Raw genomic sequence first — 20488 nt, 5'->3', positions numbered from 1 at the left:
AATTTTATCTCACCTGTTCATTTTTGACCCTTTGCTCCCCCATAAGATTGGCCAAAAAAAAAGTGTGAATGTTTTGACACATATGAATCAGCTTATGGCAAATCCTCGTGATACATCAAACAGAATAAATAAATGGTTGTTATCTTTTTGTGGTTTTATTATTTATTTTTATTCATCATATTAAATATTACATACTTCAATAGGAACGTTTCAATGTCTACTATAAGGCCACAATAAACACTCTTTGTGTTTCAGCTTTCGGTTTTCATATGGATTACTTTGTAAGTAGGACTAAAGCAGTGATTGTCTATAAATAGCCCCAACAGATAAGGATATAGGGAAAGCAGAAACACAAATTTTGTTTACCTGACCTTTTTTTTTTTTACATTTTTGCATCATATTAACATAGGTATAAAATATATTCATTCACAGATAAAAAAGATAATCCTAACCACAATATACCTTTGAAGACACAATTCAGACCTCCTCTATAACTGGAGGTAAAATATTTGCTGCCGTTTAAAGGGAATGGATTTTAATAACGCTAATGTGTAATTATGAAGCAAGAATTCAGAAAGAACTTAAAGAACGCACAGGAAAACAAGTAATATCCTTCACTTTGAAATGCAAGTGGTTAATTGATCTAACAATCAAAGTCACATTTATGACTTTACAAGATAAACCTTAAAACGATAACAATGCTAAAATGTAGGTGCTATACAGCTAAAACATACTATAAGTTACCACAGTTTTATTTGAGCCACATAATTAAGCAGGTGAAGTCCAGTGAATTAACACCTTATGATTACAGGTACATGTACAAGTAACATGTACAGTATACTTAGGCACAGTGAGCATGTCAATCACCGAAAACATTTTTCTTACAGGGAAATTAACATAAGCAGAATTTGTCGGGTGGGAGTTTTCAAAAACATGTACACAATTACTTTCACATATTCTATAACTTATTTTGATATACAACTTGCTACCAACAGACAGTGGCATGCTATAGAACTATAAGTATTGGTCATTGTATATAGAGCTACATTATATGATGTAGCTTATGATATCCAAAGAATATTTGCCCTCCTCACAACAGAAAATATCTGGAACAAACAGCTTCTTTATTATATATCTTTTACACATTTGCAGATTTTTCAAATATTAACAGACCTAATGTCTAAACATAATTTTTTAAACACTTTTGTATAATAAGTAATGTACAGTAGCTATATATCTTTTAAAATAAAATAAAATGAAAAAAGATTAGTAAAAGAAGAAAACGGCCATGACAAAATACAAAGTCATAATCTATATGAAAACCATTGATAATAAAATTAAGTATGGTTAATGTTAACTTTCCATTAATTTTCAATTCAGTTTTGCTTAAACAATACTCAATAGAACCTGTCTGAAGAGACCAACCTCTCTGTCACTACAGAAGAACCTGTCTGAGGAGACCAACCTCTCTGTCACTACAGAAGAACCTGTCTGAGGAGACCAACCTCTCTGTCACTACAGGAAAACCTGTCTGAAGAGACCAACCTCTCTGTCACTACAGAAGAACCTGTCTGAGGAGACCAACCTCTCTGTCACTACAGAAGAACCTGTCTGAAGAGACCAACCTCTCTGTCACTACAGAAGAACCTGTCTGAGGAGACCAACCTCTCTGTCACTACAGAAGAACCTGTCTGAAGAGACCAACCTCTCTGTCACTACAGAAGAACCTGTCTGAGGAGACCAACCTCTCTGTCACTACAGAAGAACCTGTCTGAAGAGACCAACCTCTCTGTCACTACAGAAGAACCTGTCTGAGGAGACCAACCTCTCTGTCACTACAGAAGAACCTGTCTGAAGAGACCAACCTCTCTGTCACTACAGAAGAACCTGTCTGAGGAGACCAACCTCTCTGTCACTACAGAAGAACCTGTCTGAAGAGACCAACCTCTCTGTCACTACAGAAGAACCTGTCTGAGGAGACCAACCTCTCTGTCACTACAGAAGAACCTGTCTGAAGAGACCAACCTCTCTGTCACTACAGAAGAACCTGTCTGAGGAGACCAACCTCTCTGTCACTACAGAAGAACCTGTCTGAAGAGACCAACCTCTCTGTCACTACAGAAGAACCTGTCTGAGGAGACCAACCTCTCTGTCACTACAGAAGAACCTGTCTGAAGAGACCAACCTCTCTGTCACTACAGAAGAACCTGTCTGAGGAGACCAACCTCTCTGTCACTACAGAAGAACCTGTCTGAGGAGACCAACCTCTCTGTCACTACAGAAGAACCTGTCTGAGGAGACCAACCTCTCTGTCACTACAGAAGAACCTGTCTGAAGAGACCAACCTCTCTGTCACTACAGAAGAACCTGTCTGAGGAGACCAACCTCTCTGTCACTACAGAAGAACCTGTCTGAGGAGACCAACCTCTCTGTCACTACAGAAGAACCTGTCTGAGGAGACCAACCTCTCTGTCACTACAGAAGAACCTGTCTGAGGAGACCAACCTCTCTGTCACTACAGAAGAACCTGTCTGAGGAGACCAACCTCTCTGTCACTACAGAAGAACCTGTCTGAGGAGACCAACCTCTCTGTCACTACAGAAGAACCTGTCTGAGGAGACCAACCTCTCTGTCACTACAGAAGAACCTGTCTGAGGAGACCAACCTCTCTGTCACTACAGAAGAACCTGTCTGAGGAGACCAACCTCTCTGTCACTACAGAAGAACCTGTCTGAGGAGACCAACCTCTCTGTCACTACAGAAGAACCTGTCTGAGGAGACCAACCTCTCTGTCACTACAGAAGAACCTGTCTGAGGAGACCAACCTCTCTGTCACTACAGAAGAACCTGTCTGAGGAGACCAACCTCTCTGTCACTACAGAAGAACCTGTCTGAGGAGACCAACCTCTCTGTCACTACAGAAGAACCTGTCTGAGGAGACCAACCTCTCTGTCACTACAGAAGAACCTGTCTGAGGAGACCAACCTCTCTGTCACTACAGAAGAACCTGTCTGAGGAGACCAACCTCTCTGTCACTACAGAAGAACCTGTCTGAGGAGACCAACCTCTCTGTCACTACAGAAGAACCTGTCTGAAGAGACCAACCTCTCTGTCACTACAGAAGAACCTGTCTGAGGAGACCAACCTCTCTGTCACTACAGAAGAACCTGTCTGAGGAGACCAACCTCTCTGTCACTACATAAGAACCTGTCTGAAGAGACCAACCTCTCTGTCACTACAGAAGAACCTGTCTGAAGAGACCTCAGCTTCTGTCACTACAGAAAAACCTGTCTGAAGAGACCTCAGCTTCTGTCACCAAAGTAGAACCTGTCATGAGAGACCAACCATTCATAGTTTGGTTATTCATTCTTGACTTTCACAGGTATACATCCAGTTAATAGAATAAGGAACGTACACGTATTTACAGATAGCGTAATTAAAACAAACTACAATGCCTGGTTGACCAAATAAACACCTTCATACATCTTTCACAACACACAATATGGCAATATAAAGGCAAACAATTTTAATCAGAACTACAAGAGCTCTTTGTAGCACACATCAATACCAGAACATTATAATCACAAAACAAACTAAGAATATTTTTAATGTCAATATATGTTTTGTCAGCATACACTAACATGGGCGCTTTCTGAGCATACATCAGATAGAGCTCTTTAAAAAAAGAAAGAAATATGAGCCCTTTCTAAACACACAGACATGAGTTCTTAATGAGCACATCATATTGGCCTTTCTGATCAAACAGCAATGCAAACCAATCACACACAAATACAAGACCTTCCCGCACTTTGACCTACATGGGCTCTTTCTGATAATTCAGAAAGTAGAGACTTATCTTACCAGGCGACATGTTTCAATCCGAATAAGAACCTATCTGAGCTAACATCAACATAGAGTTTTTAGCACAAATTTAGAGCCCTTTTCACCAATGATATGGCTACATCTGAGTGAAGATCCATGTTTTTGTAGGTTCTCGCAAAAACAAGCCCCTAAACGAACTCCTATACCACTGACAAAATCAATGTTTGGAAATAACTTTGCATTGGAATTTTTTTCCGGACATCATGGCAACAGGTTTTACAAAACATTTCTGAAAAGAAACGAACCTTACAGTATTTACAAAAAAATAAATTGATAAGTGTTCTGAATATCAAAATACAAAGGGACTAGACCAGGATTCGAACCCTGGACTTCTGATCATTATACTGATACTCTAACCAATTGAGTTACATGGTAAATGGAAGTATCCTATCCTAGTTGCACTACAGTTAAAACTCAAAAACAAAATTAAGGGGAGGTAACTGTGCATACAAAAACCTATGGTGGAATTAGTGTTTTGTCAGCAGTGGAACAGGATACCTTAATGAGCCAACAACAATTATAATACACAGTGTACATTGATTATCACATTGTTTTTCTTTTAATTTAATTAAAAATACATGTACACATCCCTAGATAGACTTAGCGACATCCTTTCAGAAGTCAATTGTTTTGATTGCTGGCCGTGCATGTGTGCAGTGTTACCGCAAATATATTTGGTAATTAAGGTGGTCAACATATTTCTGTTTATTTCAAAAATGTTTTGTGTGTTTAAAGGAAAGGAAAACATTTATTACTTATTTAATTTAACAATAGAGGGCACATCTTTATTTGATATTGATATATGAAAATGGCAACAAAATTGAGACACTTGGAGGTGGAAACAGATGAAGGGAGATAACTCACAAATTACGCCAAAAAATATATCTTCCATCAATAATGAAAATATGAGTAGGTGCATGTTTCCAAGTCCTTTTCTATAGCGTCTAGATTTAGCCAGTTTGTATCAGTTATGTCAATATTTAGATATAACACAGACACATCAAATTGTTTTACCTGAAATGAGTAATTTCCAATAATGTCACAATCTTTTTATTTTGGTGTAATCAGGAGTTCTATATTTTTGTTTTACTTTTTGCTATGATTCTTTACAATACTGTCTACATCTTAAGCTTTTAACATTTTTAATTTGTATGTTTATATTTTTTCGTTCCAAGAGCAATCCAAGGGACAACTCCAACCTGATGTTTAGGGATATTTCTCATAGGAACATACCAGGGATATATGTGGTGATGATGAGTGAAGGGAGAGGGTCGGGGAAGGGGGGTTAACATTTGTGTCGCAATTCACAGAAAAATAATTTTGAGTGATGGGGTTACACAAATTTACTGCCGCCACCTCCTACCTCTTCCCTCATATCTATTTCTAAAATATATAGCCCTGAATAAAAACCTATTTCAAAAAGCTGTTCTATTCTTTGAAGATGTATTTCACATAAAACATACACTCAATTGCACTGTAGATGAAAGGCAGCAAAATAGATATCCTGAAAAATTTACTAACGATTCAAAATCTTGAAAAGCACAACCGAATGAAATAAAAGCCATCCTTGATTTAACATCAACATTGGTTACTATTTTCTAAGACATTAGAATAGGGAGCTGGCATTCATACAGTTTGAGGACAAAACAGTATTGTTAATACATTTCTATACTGTCTGTAAATATGTCACTATAGTCTTTCTGCACCATATCCATACTGTGAGGAAGATTATTTTCTTGCGTAGAGTTTCGAAACAGTTTGTTGTATTATATTCAAATGCCAGGTATGTAACGCAAATGAGTAAGAATGGTTTCTTTTGATTTATATATCAAAATTCCTGAGATTCATATTTATTTTTTTCCAAATTAAAACTACATGTTATTGCAATCATCGTCTTTCATCAGCAAATTTTAAGGTAGAAACATACTAATTAATAAAACTTTAAGGCTTTTTGACTTTTAACATATATTATGTGGGGTTTTGGTGTGTCTGAAATAATATAGGTTAAAATGTGTTATTTTTTGTCAGACTCAATTCTATAAATCAAAATATCACTGTAGATATGTATATGTAATTAAACATATCTAGTTTATACAAAATGTGAAAAACCCATGTGGTCGGGCAGTTCACGCCATACCTTTTTACGCCTGATCAGGGAATAAAAACCCAGATGCCTCGGTAAAGGCAATTACATTATTCCCTGCACCACCCACTGTATGCTAAATGTCTGGCCATATCAACCAGATATTACTGGTGTATTTAATATGTAACTAACTAAATGACACAAGGGCAGTTCGATACAGGACGTAAAGTCATGTAATTACCAGCTCAGCTGTATTTCTCTTGGACTATTTGTAACAGGGTTACTACAATAACAAGAAGCTAGTCCACTGCTCCCCCAGTCCAACCTGCACACTGAATTATACTATACCTCTTTTTTAAACTACTACTAGCCATTATTTAAAGCAATGCATTTTAAAGTAAGCACTTGATTATTTTTTGTTCTGAATTGTTGATTGGAAACCAGATTGAGTGTTATTTCATATTAATTATTCATATGATTTGTAATCACTTATAAGAATTTTCAAAATCTTCATGAAAATTACACACTATCAAAGGGAGGTAACTCAAACCAAAACCTTTTCAAATTTTTGTTTCTGGAAAAGCATGCAATATATATGCAATGTTGATTTCAATTCTACATTATATAGACAACTATAAAATGACTTTTAAATATCTGTAGATGTGTTAAATGACCTTTTATTTATTTGCTTTATGAAAATAAATATGTTTATTCAAAATGAAGATGTCTAATGAGGATATATATACATGCATCAGTAACGGCTGGGACCGGGGGTGAGTTGTCACCGTGAGCTACTGTCCTTGTCCAGGTAGCCACGGCTGTTGTGAAGGTCGAGCTCTTCCATATCTACAGCGTCGCGGTACTCCGTCAACTCTTTGGAGATCTTGATCCGTGTGTAGTTGGCCCCTATGGCTATCATGAAATGTATCTGTAATGCAATGATATATACAACCATTAAATATATTTATCACTTAATGTACTGTGTTATCCAGTGAATATACCCATGCCATATTTGTTTTGCATATTAACTTATGTAATATATGACCTATCAGCCCTGTGATTGGTTGTAAGTTTCAATTGTTTCAATTGTGATGTCACGCCTAGGACAAGTACATGATGTCACAAACTTACTCGCTGGAGTCAAAATGGCGGCTTGTTACATTTCAAGGTTGCATGAAAATTGTCGTTTCACGAACAAATGCCAAAAATCTAGATTATGTGATAAAAAAGATCTTACACTCGTTTTCATTTCATATGAAATTTATGGAACGTCATGAATTTTTCAATTTAGCTCGTCTATTGAAAAAATCCTAGACTCGTTTCATAAATCTGATATGAAATGGAAAGTCATGTAAGATCCTATATGTACAGGATGTTACGCTGACTCTGCTTACAAAATGTAGCTTCATTAAATGCCTGATGGCGAATTAAAAAGTAACCCGTGTTTAAAGAGATATTTGTCTATTTAAACAGGAAATATTAGTCCTTGACGATGGCGTTGAGATTACATACACAGCTGCAAAAAGCTTTTGATCAAAGTGTGATTAACAAGTGAGATTGTTCGATATATCTAACAACCATTTCTACAGTAACATTAAGGCTTTCAGTTCTTATTAGCTTTAGTATTTACAATACATGTTGTGATCGAGAGAGAGTGAATATACTTCATACATATGTATGGAAGTTTATTTGACAAATTAATGACTGAATTCTCTATTTACAGATGTTGTCCTGCAGTCTGTTTTATGATATTTCTGAATACTTCTGGTATAATAGCTTCTGAGGTATTAGAAGTGTCGGGAAAATGTTCATGAATCATAAGAAATGTTTATCAGAGGTAGATCCAGGAGGCATTATGGGGTGAACTCTCTTAGAATCCCCTACCTATCCCAGCTGCGTATTTTGACTGTTCTGTCCCCATGGAAATTGATTGTGTTTACACCCTTGCACCATGAAAAGCTAGAATTTTCATGCAACTGTGTGCACAAATGAATAAATCTTTTCTTTCTCTTTGCTTAGAGTTATATCAACAACAAATTTTTCAAATGCCAGATATGCTTATAGACTTTATTTCTATTTTCAGTGTTCAAATTATTTTCAATAGAAAGAGGTGGTAACAAAAGTTAGATTCTTCACCCAAACCCCATAATCCTCTAACATGAAACCATGGGCCCATCAATCTTGTAATGTAATTAATACAAACCAATCCCAGGACAATAAGGGCGGCTCCAGCACAGGCCACACAGAACAAGGGTCCCGCCTCGGCTACCTGTGGATACAGCGGTACACATATTAGGAGGATGTATAGGTAAGCTTTATACTTGATTTAACTCATAATTAAATAAGTGGGTAGTTCTGGAAAACCCAAGTTATCTATTTTTCATTATTAGTGTATAGTTAACAGTTATAGCCAACCATTACAGCATTTCAAAATTATGTCTACTTAATTAAGACATGGGATTTCAGTAAATGAGTACCGGGTAAAGATAAAATCTAAATTGAACAAATATTGATCATAATACTTGAAGTACCAGGCTAAACCATATATTTATCACAACGTCCGAAGTAGACAAAAAGAGCCACGACACCTTGAGTCAAACAGTGATACTGTGAATTACTTTACATAAACCTCAATGGGGGTTGATACAAAGTGTCAGGGCTAGACAATAAAATGCTTATGATTTATGCTTATGTTATAATTAATACTGTTCCTGCTTTTACCATGCATGTGCTGTCATCAAACTGATTTCTGATTATTTTTGTAGTTCAATGTATATAGTTATGCTGCACAATCCTACCTTTTCTACTAGCATGCCTTTTACCTTGTTATCACTCTGTTTTTATATCAATGTTATGCCATATACGACACTAAAAAAAGCTTCTTGTATCTTGTAATTAGGTCAGCCTGCTAGTCTATGACTACTGAAATCTAGACTAGTGGTTCTAAAAACTGCTAGCCCAATTGACTAGACAAAATTCTATATCACTTATGCTGACTAATTTTGAGTTGGTGGAACTTGCACATGGACTAATCAAATTGGAAATTACACCACCCAGACTGGCCAGCTAGTGGGGTTTAGAATTAGTTTCTACCCCTGAAGTGTTACTGTACCCATTGTTTGGTATATACTGTAGAACCATTTATTTTCGTGGGGTTAAAATTTCGTGGTTTTCATGTACTAGCCTGTTTTAAGGACATTATATTTCGCTGAGTTCTGATTTTCCCCTATCTATATCATATGATATGTGTGGATTTAATTTCGTGGATTTTTGTTATCCACGAAACAAACGAAATTTAATGTCCCACGAAAATTTGTGATTTTACAGTATATGTATTGCCTAACTAGGAGAAAAATGATCATTCCTTACAAGATAATGTCTATGAGTTTAGTGTATTTAGGGAAAACTGACAAATTCAACACAATTAGTCAGGTAGCACTTAAAAAGACCTAACAATCTTGAAACAAAGTTATCAACACTTGTAACACAAACTTGTGTTTTTCCCACAGAATTTGAACTTCTAAAAGAACACACAACAAAAATATTAAAAAAAATGAATTGTTCGTGTGGTGAAAATAAAAATTGTGATGCTATGCTATTATGACACAGAATGAAAGGGATGTGGGAGGCGAAGGATACAGCTTAACTAAACATTTGTGTAATATCCATAAACCAGACCAAAACTTGATCGGGAATCCTACTGGTCTGAAACAATAATTTATTTGAAATTCATTCTCTGCCTGATTAGGAGAGATACATACCTTGTCACACATGAGTCTGAGGTCGGTGTGAGCACACAGCTGTTCCCGGCCAGGTACTCCTATTCCTATTGCCGTTGTGGAGTTCCTATAGATACCTATAGCAAATCAAGATAACTCTTTGGTCATTTTTACTTGTATGGTAGCTAAACTGACTCAACTGTACATACATAGACTAGGAGTTTTATGTTTTTGATTTAAACATATTTTTATTTGCATCTAATATACAAAAGGGATTGGGCACAAGTTGTCCAACTTATGTAAAGCCATTTCCCTATAACATACCGGGGTAATGAAATATATATATACNGGGGGGGGGGGGGGGGGGGGGAGGGCATAGCTTGAAGATATTTAATTTGAGACCTTGGTAGTGATCTTCTCCGACACAGACTAGAGATTTATGTGTATACTGCATAAGGCACTCCTGCAGCATTAACACAGTAAAACATAATTGGCCTGTTTTACCTCATTATATATGAGTGTAAGAAGCAACGATTGCCAACACTGACATGGTATCTATATTTTGGCTTTGTTTATATTTCCTCCAATATTTGCCTGTGAAAGATAGAAATTTACCCGTGAAAAGATAAACCTGTCTTTTCCGATGGAAAGACAGTCTACATGCCGTCACAACGCAATTTTGCATGGAGTATTGACATATTGATGTTTATTTCGAGTATTGGAGAAAAAGAATCAAACAAGAATATGGTCCGTGGACAGGGAAATCTCAACCCTTAGATAAGTGATTGGCTGTCCAGCACTCAGCACAGCCTTGTGCTAGACAGCCAAACTCTTACCTGAGGATTGAGATTTCCCTGTCCACGGACCACACACATACAAGATCCTATTATTCTCCCATCCTTCACAGCTGTATCTCCCGTTTCAGCCAGGGAAGATCAGCTTGTCACCCCCTAGGGGGAGATAGCCTCATGCCGATTAGCACGTGTTCAATTGTCACATCATTAAATGTGTCACCGGTGTAATTGTGACGTCATCTAAAGTTATTGACGATATTCATACCCCACATGTGTTTTGTTTACAAACATTTCAGACTATTGTCTGTGGAGTTGTGACTGGAATGATAGGATGGGAGAAAAATAATCATGCCCTACCTTGAGGGTGTAACAGAGAAATCTCCTATCCACGGGGTGTTTTTAGTTGGTTGTCTAACCCTCGGCAGAGCTTTGGGTAAGACAACCAAAAAAATCACCCCTCGGGTAGGAGATTTCTCTGTCACACCCTCAAGGTAGGGGAAGATTCTATATATCTCTCACCTTTCTGTTGTTTCGGTGATGTCTTCCAAGGCACAAAATCATATATGCTGGGAATTATCATACAAGAGTTTAAAAGGAAAATATGCAATCTTGTGTCACAAATTGTAGATATTTTATTAACTTTCACACGTTTAACCCGTTTTTTATTTAACATTAGTATCACATACCGCTCAAACCATGAATATTGTAAAACTGGGCAGTCCCACACTACACAACGAATATGGCATGCTATTGTAATTAATGTTACTCACCAAATCGTGTGAGGCTGAAGCATTCCACAGTGGTGGTACCCACAACTCTATTGTAGACTTTCTCATAGCAGTAGGAGTTGATCATGATGTAGCCGAGAATAGGAATCACACATGCGCCCACAATACCTAACCAGGCCAGGTTCATCAGGTAAGTCATGATCAGGAACTGTCAATCAAAAGTGGTATACAGGTATAAAAAACAGGATCTACAGGGTACATTCTAAATTGAAAACCTTCTGGAATGTTTGATTTCTGCATGTTTTCTTGTTTGTCAAAATGGACCTGCACTGTGTTGCCTAGACAACATGGAGACGCACCATAAAAAAAGAATTGAAAGAGATGGGTCTTTCAGGGGTCGAGGCACAACACGCTGCCAATGCAATGACAGACACAAATGGAGACGCATTGTTGATGCCTTATGTCCAATACGGGACAAAGAGGATTAAGTAAGTAAGTATGGTCATATTTTGCCTCTATAAATCAAGGCCAAGAATTTGTTTTACAAATGTTTGACAATGTTTCTATTTATGAGTTATCCTGGTCGCATCCAACACCGTGACCTTTGTGTGGACATCCTGAAGGTGATGTTTTTGATTACCAAGCTATGTAGCGTATTTTTGTTTCTGATTTTTATAGTGAACAGTAAATTATTGATGATGATTTGCATCTTCACTGTTTTCATACGACCCTAACTGTTACAAGGACATTAAACCCCAAACAAACAAAACTTCCATCTTCATTTTCTTTGCTTAAATGCAGTCGTTTTATTACATAGAACAGTTGTAATATGGTTCTTCACGATATAATTTATTTGATCAGATCATTTTATGGGTTTTTCTAAACACTTTTTCACTTCAGATTTTGCAACATGAAAAACTTAAAAGATTGGCAAGTAAAACTTTTAGAAATGGCAAAAAAGCTAAATTCAGAAAAACATTTTATCTTAACAGAAAGCAGTTCAGCACCAGGCCAAAGGATTTAATAAACGAGAAAAAGTCTGTAGACTCCAAGTCCAAATTTGAAATGTTGATAAAATGAAAATGTCTTGAAAATGAAATCAGTCAAAATTTGTCAGAAAAGATAATATTTAAGTATACACGTGTATATGTATATTAACTCATGCAATTTTGATACCGAAACAAAAGATTACCATATTCTTTGCACTTATAATTGATTTATTTTTTTCCTGGACCTGGAGCCAGGACTTTTTATATTTACATGTAAGTAATGCTTGAGAGGATGTACTATTTCAGCCTAATAATAATTTGAAGTTCTTACGATATACCGCTTTATCACAACCTAGTTTGTAGGTTGTCTCAAAGTGGTTCACAATTTATTAACCAGCAAATATCTTTCTCAACTCCATGGGGAGCATACAGCCGGTGCTGCCATTTAGGCGCTCACAGCTAGTGTTATTGTAGGTCGTCTCAAAGCAGTCGACAAATTATTATTCGTGGATGTAGGGCCTTTTGCAACCAGCAAATATCTTTCTCAACTCCCTGGGGAGCATACAGCCTGTGCTGCCATTTTGGTGCTCACAGCTAGCATTCAACAATTGTAGCAGTGCCCCACCATGTACTTATTTACAGCTGAGTAGACTGGAACATGCGGATTAAAGTACATCTTGCTCAAAGACAGTGCTGTGTCGCAACTCGAACCTGCAACCGGTTTCGGTCACGAGCACAGCGTCTTACTACTAGACAGCCGCGCCTCCTACCAGGTTCAACATATTTCAGCAAAAAGTTTTTGAAATGTACGGCAAACTTACAAAGGCAGCAGACACTCTGCCTCCCATAATACATCTGGCCCCAGAGTACACGTTCTTCCTCGTTGCTCCAGTCGACAGGTAACCAAACACCAGTAGGATAATAGCAAACAATCCCATAATCACAGCCACGATCACGAATACTATCTTTATCACCTCCAACCTGTAAAGAATAATAATCAATACATGCACTTTATTTTCTAAGGGTGTCATGTTTAGCTAAGATAATCTTAAATCCTTATAAACCTCATTCACAGATTTTTAGAATACATGCATATAGTTCATATATATATATATATATATAGTGTCATAGATCGATCCCTATACAACTACCATTTCTTAAAAGATAACCATATGTTTCAAGACTTTGATGATAAAATAACTAGGAGTAAATAAACAAAATATAATCAACAACAGTTTTCTGAGTGTAAAACCTCGATCAGCAGGGATATAATGGGATTTTAACACTGCACTAATTCAGATAACATGTATAGGTAATTTAAAGCCCATATAATACCTGTACATGTATACTGTAGTAATGGGACTCAACAAAATTTGAAAAGAGATATTCATGCAGGTCTGAAAAGTATCTTAACCCTTTCACCATCGTGGACCATAATGGACTCATCCCAATAAATGCATGGCAGAGTCTACCAAGGTTCCCTAGGGGTGAAATGTTTAAAAATTTTCGAACTTTGTCTAATGGAACTTTCACAATTATATCAAATGGGAATTCACATAATGTATAAGGAACACTTAGAAATATATATTTAGAATTCAACAAAATCTATTATTCACCAAGGAACGTTGAACTGAAATAGTTCGTCCAGAATGTTAGTGATGACCAATGTCAAGGCCCGGTACAACGCCCCACAGAACACTCCCACGCCAGTAAATGTTATCATTGTCGCAATCAGCGAGGCAAACGGCACATTCCCTATTCTTTCGCACCCTGAAAATGAAAAAATAAACAATTTTATAAATTTATCAATGCTCAAATCGATGTAACCTGCCTGATCCAACACCATATTGGACACAACATAATGGTCTGATTAAACTGTCCTATCTGACCCGTGTGGGATATGTATTAATTATCTCCGCTTAATTGAGTTTCTCCCCCGCCCAGAGTCATATATTAGGTGTGAGACTTGTGATAATTGTACATTGTGTGGATCAATGAAAAAAACCACCCAACATAGTTTCAAGAACAATGACGTTTTCTCTAAAATAGATGCAACTGCAAAGTGAACAGTCAAGACAATGCCTTTATTGTTTAGAAATGACAACATGTACGTGTTGTTCACTTTTTTATAACAAGGTGACCTGGAGATTTTCATTTGAGCTACTATGATTTATAAAACAAAAAATAGACACATGATATACGTGCAGCTATTGTGTAAGAATGTATTGGTTGTACATTCATTGTACGTACAATGCACATATGCAGGCTGATATATGCACCTGGACACAGACATGTACATGGATGATCATGGAGAATAATTAGCATTTTGTAATCAGTAAATACAGTCGATCATATTTCATACGTCTGTAAACTAGGAATTATTTCGGATAAGTAGGTAATCGATATAATTATTATATGCTTGACATGTTTGTAATGATGACTAACACGGTTGTCTGTTGTTTGTATACAAATAACGGTTATTCACCTTTACGCTTTACACCTGTATCATACTGTTATGTACAGTCTAAAGGAAAGTCACCAATCAGATATCAGATATACCTCTTCCTTTCAGATGATATAAATTCATGCAAAAATACTTACCCATTTTGTTCAGGTGTGGCTTGCACAGACAGGTAACTAATTAGGAATTTTACCTATCTCAGGTATCACTGATTCACCTCACTAGCACTTCCTGTTTTCAGGTGGCGCTGCAGTCGCTTGTTGACAGGTGCGTCGGTATCTACGTCTTTGGGACGCTTTAGATAAAAACAAAACCAAAATTTACCTATTTTGGAGAGAGACTCACGTTTTTGTACCCTAAAATTGAGCATTTTTAATCTGGACTGTATGTCATTTAATGTTTTTTCTTTAGGGGTATATACACATATTTCATCATATTTTTTAAATGTTGAGCACGTGAAATCTCCCCCATGGAGATTAAAAGTTAGCAAGTATTTTAACATATAGGCACATCGCTATATGAACTATATGAACTAAGTATGATCAGGGATGTGACTACACATCCCTGGTATGATATAGCACGGAATTAGATTAGTCCGTGGATATAGTATATCAAAATTTTGTTCCGGAAAATTATAAATACGTAATTGGCAACTACGTTTCATCAGAGACGTATAATAGGTCTCTGGTTTCATGAGGATTTTAATTAAATTTGGGACATTTTCTTTTGCTTTATTCTGTTAGTTTTGCAAATTAATTCGTTAGATATGGTTTAAAAATATCCCTGATTAAATGATATATTAATTAATAGGATTTATCATCACAGATAATTGGACTTTTCTATGATATCTATAATTGAATTTAATTGGAGATGTCTTCAACAATATATCTTTAATTGAATTGGATATATCTTTAGTTCTTTTCACATATCTTCAATTAGGCATGCTCAAATAAAGATGGGTATAACTCAATTGAAGATTCAACTGATTCGAATATATATATATATTTACTTTCAATTGCATCGTCAATTGTATTGAACCCATCCTTTCACAGTTCAATAACAATTTTCTAAAATTCAATTGAATATAGTTGAATCTTCAATGGAATTAGGAACATCATTTGTATTAATTGTGAACATTTCCTCAATTACTTAAAAATAGGTGGATTTATTTTAATATGATTATGTTAATTTGTAGTTCGATGGTTTTCAAGTGCGTACATGTACAGTGTACGTGGTAAAGTTACAACATGTCTGTCTTTGATAGGTCAACGGTATAAGTTGAAAGCCCTACACCAGGCCCTCGTCGTTACTTACAAAAGTATATCATTACCATCACTATTCCCAACTTCAAAAGTGATATCGTATGCTTTTAAAATGAACCGTATGGAATTCATTTTTATCGTAACCACTGTACTGTGTACAAACACTTGTGAAACTGAAAGTAGGGCATGCGTTCCACATGTTTTGTGATAGCCGTACTTTCGTACTATATTTATAGGTCCTACTTGAGACCCATTTGAGTTAGTGACAGGGGAATCTATAACGCACTGCAAGACGTTACAGTCAAGTACATGTAAGACATCGCATTGACAACAGGTGTCTTTGATTACTTTAAGCAATATCCGTCACGAAGACAACAACTATCGTATGTGAGTTAATATGCATGGTGAACATATCTAATGTTTGTTTGTACGAGTTTCTGACCTGTGACCTCTCGTTATCAGTCGAGCTTCATCAGACTATCTTCACGTACCTGTGTCACTCTGTATATTCCAGCAAGGACACGACCTCTATATCATCATGTCAGCCCGTCCCCGAGTCCTGATCTCCCGATCAGCCCCTCCCGCGGGCATAGACCCCATTAAGGCAGTTTGTGACGTATGGATCTGGCCCGGGGAGGATCCTATCCCCGCGGAGGAGTTTGAGAAGCAGGCGGCCGGGGTAACCGCCATATTCTGTCACCCACCGGACAAAATTGACAAGGACTTACTTGATGCTGCCGGTTTGTATACCTTTGACATGAGAAACTCCCCATAAAAATCCACATGTGAAAAGCTCGAAAATACTTTCAGAATATATACAACTTTATTAACCAGATCACAGGCCTGTGCGAGCAATAGCAACACTTTACAAACGTAATCAGGTATCGTTGATATTACGAACATTTACATACGTATTTATGTAATAAGGACATGCCACCGGCCGCACAGTTTATTCATGTGGTGCAATTTTTACATGTATTCATCAATATTAATAGCATGTTTTCGTTAGGACCTAATGTACATGAGAATGTGTTACAGTTATTATGTTTGGGCCTATCCTAATGTGAAGAGAGTAATATTTTTACTTTTAGGGGGTTAGGGGGTCCCCAGGGACCTGATAATTTGTAAAACTATATTTGGACCTAAACTAAGCAGTGGCGTAGCAAATAATTTTTCGGAGTGTATGCTTACAGAGCGTCAGAGACACGCAGAGCCGGAGGAGGGCGGTGGGTATGGGAGGGACCATAGCTGACAAAATTCTACTAGGTGCTTGAAGCAATCTCCCGTGTTCTGTGAACTCCTTTTAGACTGATTATTAACAAGTAAAACCTTTTTATATGAATATTTGTTTTGTACTTCACTAACTTGTTTTAGATATGTATATAGGCATAACAGATATTAATAAAAAATATGTGATTAAAAAAATCTTGAAATTTTTAGTGTATGCATGAGCATACAAGCATCCATGTATGCTACGTCACTACTGAGGTGGTTAGGGTAATTGTACACGTTTAGGGCTTTAGGCCACCCCAATTGATATGATGGTGTATATCATGTATTGACGGTGGCCTTCGTCCATATGTCGCATTATTCTTCCAAAGAACTGAAAGTTCTGTTGTCCTGACATTTGGCTCGAAGATTCCTGGAATTGAGCCCGATTTTTTTTTTGCGAAATAAAGTGGCCTTGATCTGCTACCTAGGTCATAACATGGGAACATTTTACATCCACACAAATGCATTCGTGCTACCAAGATTGGCGCGGGTCCAGCCCGTCCACTGGAAGCTTACTTTCTTGACCACAACATAGAAATATCGGAGATCCCCACCCCCATAACCAGATACACAATTGCTAGCCATAATGATATTAATACCCTCATGCTACTAGGATTGGCTCTGAGGTCCTGCATCACCTCTGGATACTTACTCCGTAAATCATTACATGGAGGAGTTAAGATCCCCACTCCATAACAATATTTCAAATTGGTTGGCATGAAAAAAACAAGTACATTCATGTCTTAACTGTCTTTCCTGCCCCATGGATATGCATTTCTTACAGCTTATATTTCTTGCACTCTTTGATAAAAATGTATGGTATTCAACAGCTTTTAATATAAAACAAAATAAAATCTAAATGAAATAATAAGGCCCCTGGGTCGTTTGTTTTTCTAAATCATATATCATTTCGATGTTTTAAAGTCAGACTGCTTCTTTGGTTAAGGTTGCACACGCTCTTTAAGATGTACATCGCGTTTTACGTTCTACAGTCTTTTGGATGTCCATACATTGCTAGGAGGATGTAGCCGTGGACACACTGTCTGGTCACATGTCCTATATTGTTGTTTACAGGTCCGAGTCTAAAGGTGGTTGGAACCATGTCTGTGGGACTAGACCACATTGACCTTGACGAGTGTCGGCGTCGTGGTGTCAAGGTCGGCAATACACCTGACGTGCTAACCAACGCTGTGGCCGAGCTAACTATAGCTCTGCTCCTGTCATCGGCTCGCAGACTTAAGGAAGGTAGGTTTGTCTAGAGTCTACGTCACGCCGACTCAAGAAAGCTTAGTATTATATTTCTTGACCATAAAGGCATGACAGTTACAACACAATATTCGGTATTGCCTAACTGGACACTGGCTTCGAACAAAGGGGTACATGTAATACGTTGGAGAGTCACACCCGATGGTTGATATTTCTCTTGCATCAACTCAGCTTAGGGTATGCTTCCTTCTTCCACATTATTCCAAATACCAGTTTTGAAAACAACGGTTTTCTGCATTTATGATAGAGATTTCATCATGATACACACAACCTCTTCCGTCGGAAGGTATCACTGGCTACCCAGGGAAGACCGCTCACATGCTTAATCGGGAATATTTTCTCGTTTACGGAAAGTGCCGACGGTTCCCGATTGCTCCTATGCGCTATTGTCACTATCGCTTTATCACTTTGCTGTACAGACAGCGAGGGCATCATACATCCACTGATTTCGAAGACTATTTCCAAATTATAACAAGGATTCTTTGTAACTTTTCTTCTAGTTTCGGTATGCATTTAGTTTCAACCTTTGTTATTTCAACATTCTGGTCTCTTTTGAGTCCAGAATCGTAGGCCATCCAGCTAGAGTACTTAACTGGTATAAATCGAGAAAAACTTGCTTCGTAATCGTCTAACATAACTAACTTTATATTTTATTGACGATGGTATTTAATTAATCCAATACATGTATTGCATGCCACTGTAATAAGTGCAATACGTACTCTTCTTTTGCTACACACAGGATACGCCTGTACGCTAAGTGGAGAAAAATCCTGGGAACATGCCACGTTTCTCTGTGGTCACGAGGTTTCCGGATCCACCATTGGCATTGTGGGGTTGGGACGCATCGGTATGGCGGTTGCTAGGCGGCTCAAGTCCTTCAGTGTTGCTAAGTTCCTGTATACCGGAAATAGCCAGAAGCCTTGTGCGTCAGAGGTGAATGCAGAATTTGTGTCGTTCGACAAACTTCTCGAGAACTCTGATTTTGTAATAGCATGCTGTTCTATAAATCAGAACAACAAAGGCCTCTTCAACAAAACTGCATTTAAAAAGATGAAGAAGTCGGCCATCTTCATCAACGTTACGCGAGGAGTATTGGTCAATCAGGATGACTTAATTGAGGCCTTGACCACCGGTGAGATATATGGGGCCGCACTTGATGTCACCACACCGGAGCCACTTCCAACGGGCAATCCACTACACTCTTTGAAGAACTGCGTCATGACACCACACATCGGTAGCGCCACCTTGAATGCCAGAAATGGAATGGCCAGTCTCACAGCCAGAAACATTTTGGCGGGAATAAATGGGGAAGATCTCCCTTCGCCTGTCCCGTGATGTTTATTTCTATGAAGATAAAACTTTGTCTACAAATATATTTTGTAATTTTAAAACTAGGTTGAGAAAATGATCTTTGTGTATTGAGATAAAATATATAATTACGGACAGAATGACTAGAAATGAATACAACAAGAAATGTATGGATTGCTTTAGATAAACAGAGTAGATTTAGATTTATCAAACATTTTATGGCTGTCTTTATGTTGTATTATGATCGATTATACATGTAGTCTCTGTTTCGTTTTATATTTGTTACTCGATCTGAGCTGAATTAATTCTATTAAATTTTAGTTTGGTTGTTGTGTTGGTATGGAGACTATCAACCTCTTTTAAACAACCGACATTTTTGAATTGAGAAATCTACATTATTATATTAAGCGGTTTAATTTAGATGATTGTACGAAAAATGGATCATTTCATACAAATGCGCATTTTTAAAAACAAAAGACGAAAACCGCAATTGTTTTAGATTTCCTGTGGGGACATTTAAAGTATTTTAAGCGTTGCTATGTAAAGTAAAAAAATACAAATGTAACTCGCACCAACCATCCAGTAAATATATAAATAAAAGCTGACACATCTTAATATGTTTTGTGTTTAATCTGTAAACCATTACAAATCATCGTTCGGGAAAATTATTTTGATAATTTGAAAAAAAAACCCCGATACACACATTAAGACAGTTTGAAACAAC

At 37.1% G+C, this 20488-nt stretch overlaps 2 protein-coding genes across 8 annotated transcripts in view; one reads left to right on the top strand and one right to left on the bottom strand.

The window, feature by feature from the left end:
• Nucleotides 1–20425, top strand: part of LOC110452426 (glyoxylate reductase/hydroxypyruvate reductase-like) — a 34485-nt gene extending 14060 nt beyond the window's left edge. The window contains exons 1-4 of one of the 5 annotated variants that reach the window (XM_021500944.1): nucleotides 14904–14923; nucleotides 16433–16658; nucleotides 18265–18435; nucleotides 19196–20423. In XM_021500944.1, coding sequence (XP_021356619.1) covers nucleotides 16457–16658; nucleotides 18265–18435; nucleotides 19196–19791 — 969 coding nt within the window. In that variant the 5' untranslated portion in view covers nucleotides 14904–14923; nucleotides 16433–16456 and the 3' untranslated portion in view covers nucleotides 19792–20423. Of the gene's footprint in view, nucleotides 1–14903; nucleotides 14924–14961; nucleotides 15041–16114; nucleotides 16306–16432; nucleotides 16659–18264; nucleotides 18436–19195 lie in introns of those variants that run through there. The other 4 variants (XM_021500943.1, XM_021500942.1, XM_021500941.1 and 1 more) reach the window with 4 other exon arrangements.
• LOC110452428 (neuronal membrane glycoprotein M6-a-like) lies at nucleotides 373–14924 on the bottom strand. 3 transcript variants are annotated; one of them, XR_002463188.1, is made up of 8 exons: nucleotides 14797–14924; nucleotides 13812–13965; nucleotides 13017–13176; nucleotides 11249–11414; nucleotides 9727–9821; nucleotides 8169–8234; nucleotides 1466–6893; nucleotides 373–1425 (listed from the first exon to the last, which is right to left on the bottom strand). XR_002463188.1 is itself a non-coding variant. In XM_021500949.1 (8 exons), exons 1-7 carry the CDS (start codon nucleotides 14798–14800, stop codon nucleotides 6747–6749), a joined length of 792 nt encoding a protein of 263 aa, XP_021356624.1. In that variant the 5' UTR covers nucleotides 14801–14924; the 3' UTR covers nucleotides 373–4111; nucleotides 6712–6746. The 3 variants fall into 3 exon arrangements, 2 of the variants coding, with proteins under 2 accessions (XP_021356624.1, XP_021356623.1); XM_021500949.1 differs by having other exon boundaries at nucleotides 373–4111; nucleotides 6712–6893; XM_021500948.1 differs by having other exon boundaries at nucleotides 373–6893.
• Nucleotides 20426–20488: the final 63 nt, after the last annotated feature.

The sequence above is a fragment of the Mizuhopecten yessoensis genome, unplaced genomic scaffold (assembly GCF_002113885.1).
Source record: "Mizuhopecten yessoensis strain PY_sf001 unplaced genomic scaffold, ASM211388v2 scaffold6683, whole genome shotgun sequence".
Classification (NCBI taxonomy): domain Eukaryota; kingdom Metazoa; phylum Mollusca; class Bivalvia; order Pectinida; family Pectinidae; genus Mizuhopecten; species Mizuhopecten yessoensis.
This window is presented reverse-complemented; position numbering and strand designations above follow the sequence as displayed.

Excerpts from the sequence above, each read along its gene's own strand:
- LOC110452428 (XM_021500948.1), bottom strand. Across the intron at positions 9,822-11,248 it reads CTTCAGCCTCACACGATTTG|GTATCTATAGGAACTCCACA; the intron begins GTGAGTAACATT and ends GATTTGCTATAG. Across the intron at positions 8,235-9,726 it reads TCAGACTCATGTGTGACAAG|GTAGCCGAGGCGGGACCCTT; the intron begins GTATGTATCTCT and ends CTGTATCCACAG.